General features: G+C 56.1%; 1 protein-coding gene across 2 annotated transcripts in view; it reads right to left on the reverse strand.

Annotated features, from left to right (window-relative positions):
- Positions 1-4,847, reverse strand: part of MEIS3 (Meis homeobox 3) — a 19,455-nt gene extending 14,608 nt beyond the window's left edge. Inside the window, exons 1-4 of one of the 2 annotated variants that reach the window (XM_006898635.1) lie at positions 4,813-4,847; positions 2,680-2,852; positions 1,608-1,767; positions 1,461-1,511 (exon numbers count right to left, since the gene is read on the reverse strand). In XM_006898635.1, coding sequence (XP_006898697.1) covers positions 1,461-1,511; positions 1,608-1,767; positions 2,680-2,852; positions 4,813-4,824 — 396 coding nt within the window. In that variant the 5' untranslated portion in view covers positions 4,825-4,847. The remainder of the gene's footprint in view (positions 1-1,460; positions 1,512-1,607; positions 1,768-2,679; positions 2,853-4,812) is intronic. The other variant, XM_006898634.1, reaches the window with a different exon arrangement.
- Positions 4,848-5,230: the final 383 nt, after the last annotated feature.

Consider the following 5,230-nt stretch of genomic DNA (forward strand, 5'->3'; position numbering starts at 1 on the left):
CAGGCAGAGGAAAGGGAGGGACGGAGAAGGGATAAATGATTGAGTATTATGGTTAGCACAGGAATCCAGAATTAAGGTTGCATAGAGAAGTGTACTCGGGGTGGGGGGTGGGGGAAAGGGACATGGGAATTGTATACTAATGAAGGAATTTTTTTCCCTTTTTCTCTTCAGAGGGGGAAGCGAGCTGGCAGGGAGAAAACTGCATCAATGAATGAATGGAATTCCAAAATCTCTGTAGACGTTCATTGAAATGAATAATAATAATAATAATAAAGGGATAAAAACCCAAACAAACAAACAAAAAAATGACCAAGGATGACAGACACCTTTGAGTTATAAGTGTTGGAGAAGAACGCTGAATGTCCCATGAGCTGCCAACAGAACAAGCAAATGTTTTTCTTTGGTTTTGGGGTTTGTTTTCTTGTGTGTGTGTGTGTGTGTGTGTACTGTAGAGTCAGATCCAACTGGTACAGGAGACGATTGTCCCTCCTTCTCCAGCAGAGCATCTGCTGTATTCAAACCATGCACCTTCAGGAATGCAGTGTAGCTTCTTGCCACTAGGCCACCAGAGCTCCCTGCAAATATGTCTTAGAGAAGGTACATTCCTGGTGCTCCTTAGAAGCGAGGACAGTGAAACTTCATCCCACATACTTTGGGCATGTTGTTAGAGAGACCAGTCCTTGAAAAAAAGGACATCAATGCTTAGAAAGGCAGAGGGTCCGTGAAGGAGGGGAAGGCCTTTAATGAGATGGACCGACGCAGTGTCTGTAACAATGGGCTCGAGCTTCTCAGGAAGGCTGAGGAAGGTACAGGATAAGGGAAAGGCTCAGATCTGGTTTTCATAGAGTCACTGAGTCCTAGTCAACTTGATGGCACCTAACAACAATAGTACCACCATCTGCACGACCTCTGATGTGTTTGAGCCCTCTGGCCAAAAGAATGAGTAACACTGGCTGCCTACTAGGCACCAGGCACTGTCCCAATGGATCTGCTCATTCAATCCCTCCGACAGCTTGCACGGTAGGAAGTGATCATCAATGACATTTAACAGGCGAGGAAACCGAGACACAGCAGGGTGGGGCCACCTGCGCTGATCCAGAGGTGGTACATAGCAGAGCTGAGGTGCAGCCAAGGCCAGCAAGCCCATGTTCTCAAACTCCAGGCCACACAGCACTGCAAATGGACAATCACGAGCAGAACCCAGGGTTGGAGGAGGCCCTGGGTGGTGCAACTGGTTAACACCCACAGCTACCGGCTGAAAAGCTGGTGTTGCAAAGTCCACCAAGGGTACCTCAGGAGGAAGGCCTGATGGAGCCCATTCACTGTGACACATCTGGGGTCACCAAGAGTCAAGGTTGACTGGACAAGACCTGGGGAAAGTGGATGCCCCTTCCCCAGCCCCTGGACCACAGAGGACAAGGCAGGTGGGCAGTGGTGAAAGGGGAGGGCCCAGCACTCACCAGATTGTCCAGCTCTGGGTTGGAGGAGAAGAGGGGCCTCTCAGAGCGGACCTGGAAGGAAGAGAGAGCCAGGGAGGGTACGTCCAGCCTCCTTCCCCTCCCCCCTGGCTCTCCTGGAAAATGGCGTGGGGAGGCAGGGGTGCCCACCTGCTTGGCAAAGGCGGCGATGTCCTCATTGAAGGAGTCAGAAGAGCAGACGTCCCCGCCCGGAGGGGTGCCCAGCCCAGCTCCTGCCCCATCTCGGGGCGAGCACGTGGCCAGTTCACACTTCTCAAAGACCAGGGCCAGTAGGGGAAACAAGGGATGTCTGCAGAGGTAGAGAAGGAGATGGTAAGTGAGGGAAAGGCCAGACAGCTAGAGAGGGGTAATGAGGGGCCCAGAGAAAGGGGGAGACAGGGATGGCCAGACAGCTAGAGAGGGGTAATGAGGGGCCCAGAGAAAGGGGGAGACAGGGATGTAGAGAGACAGACACAGACAAAGATATGGGGCAGAGACACAAAGGGACACATGGAGAGATACAGAGAGAGACAGAAATATGGAAAGACAGCAAGAGAGACAGAGACAGGGAGAGACAGACAGAAGCAGGAACAGGGACAGAAACAGAGACAGAGACAGACAGGCCAGAGACAGACAGAGATAAGGAAAGACAGACAGAGACAGAGACAGATAGAGGCAGAGAGAGACAGACCAAAGGCAGACAGAGACAGGGAGAGACAGACAGAGGCAGGAAGAGACAGACAGAGGCAGGGACAGACAGAGATAGGGATAGATAGAGGCAGGGAGAGACAGACAGAAACAGGGAAAGACAGACCAGAGACAGACAGAGACAGGGACAGACAGAGGCAGGAAGAGACAGACCAGAGACAGAGGCAGGGCAAGACAGAGGCAGAAAGAGACAGACAGAGACATGGACAGAGACAGGGCAAGACAGAAACAGGAAGAGACAGAGACATGGAGAGACTGAGAGACATGGACAGACAGAGACAGGGAGAGAGACATGGAGAGACAGAGACAAAGACAGAGACATGGAGAGACAGAGGTATGGACAGACAGAGATGAGGAGACAGAGACAAGAAGAGACAGAGATATTGAGAGACAGAAACAGGGAGACACAGAGACATGGACAGACAAGAGAGACAGAAAGAAGATAAAGGCAGACACAGAAAAAGCCAGAAGCCCACAGCCCGAGACCCTGTGGGCCCCTCAGCCTGGTTCTCACCCATAAATCTCGTCCTTCTCCCTCTTCAAACCATCGCTGTCCAACCCTGTGGGTGGGGGCTGGGGAGGTCGGTGGGGCCCGTAGGGTCCCGGGGCCTGCGTGGCCTCAGAGAAGCCGGCCAGGGCTGCAGCAGAGCCATCTGTGATGCCAGGGTAATGGGGCAGCTCATCGTACTGGGGGAGCAGAAAGAGTCAAGGGGTCAGAACAGGTGCTGAGGCACCCCTGGGCCTGGGAGCCTGTCCCCTCCCCACGTGATGCACCCCCTGACCCCAGGACACTCCCACGGGGACACAGCTCTGGTTGGCAGACACAAGTGTGCACCCACAACCCTCCTGATAGACTTCATCTCATCACACATGCGCATCTGAGAGTCTTAACTACTTAAATCATAGCCACACCCTGCGTGAAGCCACCACACACACACGCGCGCTCACACACACAGACCCATGCACACCAACTGATGTGCACACGTGCCAGTGACACCCAGGACACTTCCCCCAGACGTACACATCCACTCCAGGTCACATCCTCACCCATCTGGGCTGCACGCAGGTGTTAGGGGATGATGCCCCCACAAGACAACAGGGATGCCCCACAATCCACACACATACAGCCAGGAGCCAGGCACAGAGCCGACGCGTGACAGTGACCCTCGGTACAAGAACAAACGGATGAACGTGACCTTTAGTGCAAGAGCAAATCAAGGAGGCATTTAATAAATAAGTGAATGAATGAAGCCTTTAGCACAAGAATGAATGAATGAGACATTCATACATTCGTGAATGGATGTGTCTTTAGCACATGAACGATGAGACACGAACCATACAGACGAATCAATGAACGAAGCCACTTAGCACAAGAATAACTGAACACAGAATGAGACATTTAACACGCATTGAGGAAGGGAGCCCTGGTGGCCTAGTGGCAAGAAGCTGAGCTGCAATCCCGAAGGCGCGTGGTTCGAATCCACCAGATGCTCTGCTGGAGAAGGAGGGACAATCTCCTCCTGTACCAGTCGGATCCATATTCGATGGCACACAACAAGTTAAAAAAAAAAAGTAAAAACCTAGGAAAAGATTCAGGGGGGAACCAAACAACAAAAACACAACAAAGTAGAGAGAAAAAAAGAGAAATGCTGAATAAATGAAACATATAGCACAAGAGTTAATGAAAGGAGCAGGGCAGGAATGAATGGGTGAGATGGTTATCGCATGAATGGGAGTCACGGAGCACATACAAGAATGAGTGAACGAATGAATGAACGAATGAAAGGTTAAGCTCAACAAGGAAGGAGACCCGTGAATGGACAAGCGGAGCATTTAGCGCGTGAATGGACGAGAAGGAGCGTGTGGACGACACCGCAGGGCCCTGCCTGGCAGGACCCAATAAACACTTGTTGCAGGAAGGAGTCGCCTCTCACAACAGCACAAAACACACCGTCCAAGATACAGTTCACGCAGGTGCTCAGCCCAAAGGAGGAGGTTCCAGGGCCCCCCCTGCATGTGGGAAGTCAGGGGGGACGTTGGCCTAGCCCAGGACAAACCCTCTTCGAGCAGGAGAGTCGGAGGGGGTGGGGGGGGCGCGCACGGGGAGCCCCGAGCTGCAGGGCGCGTCCCCACCTCGCAGGCGCATCGATCCTTCCCTGTCACTTCCTCCAACTTCTCCCTAAAGTTGAAGCCTCCCTCCCAGACCTGAATTGCTACCGCCCACGGTGGGGTCCTCACACCCCGGGATGCGAGTTACGCCTCGCCCCAGGTGGGTCCTCGGCTCTCCAGTTGCCTACTGTCCCCCACCCCACCCCGAGAAAGAGACCGCCCTGGGGTCCAGCTTGGCTAGACTCACCCCTCCCACCCGCGCCTCGGCCTCCATCGGGCTGGGAACAAAAGTAGAGGAGGGAGAAGCGGTGGGGAGGGCGGAGAGGGGGGCTGGGGGTGCGGGGATGGAAGGCCTGGGAGGGGACGAGGGGGCGGAGAGAGGGAGGGGTGGGGGGACAGAGGGGGATAAAGGGTGGAGAGGGCGAGATGGAGGGGCAGACAGCGGGGGAACAGAGGGGGGACAGGGCAGGCAGAGAAAGAGCGGGTGTACCGTGTACCGAGGGGCCAGAGGAGGCTGGGGTCCCGCCCTCCGACCTACCCTCCGGGCCATGGGCTGACGCCGCCCGCCGCTCCGGGGTCCTCGCAGCACGGCCGAGGGCCGCAGCCCCCCGCAGGCCCGGGGCCTCCGCCAGGGGGTGGGCAGGAGGCGGGGGCCCGGGCCCCCCACCCCCGCCGTCAGCGGCCGGCGCAGGGCAGGGAGGGGGCGGCGGGCATGGACCCCGGGCGCGCTCCCCCGCAGGGGTCACGGCAAGAAGGCCAGGGAGGGTCGCTGGAGACACCCCCACCACCCCAGATCTCCGGAAGATCCAAGAGGCCAGAGACAGACAGCAGACAGACGGACGGACGGACAGACGGACGAGCGCCGGGGGCCGAGCGGAGGTCGGCCCGGGGCGAGGGGCGCTCCCCAGCCCGGCTCGGGGTCCGGCGTCCGGAGGCTGGGGATGCCTGCGGCCAGG

This window comes from Elephantulus edwardii, unplaced genomic scaffold (genome assembly GCF_000299155.1).
Source record: "Elephantulus edwardii isolate Elephantulus edwardi_28Jun2011 unplaced genomic scaffold, EleEdw1.0 scaffold00236, whole genome shotgun sequence".
In the NCBI taxonomy this organism is placed as follows: Eukaryota; Metazoa; Chordata; class Mammalia; order Macroscelidea; family Macroscelididae; genus Elephantulus; species Elephantulus edwardii.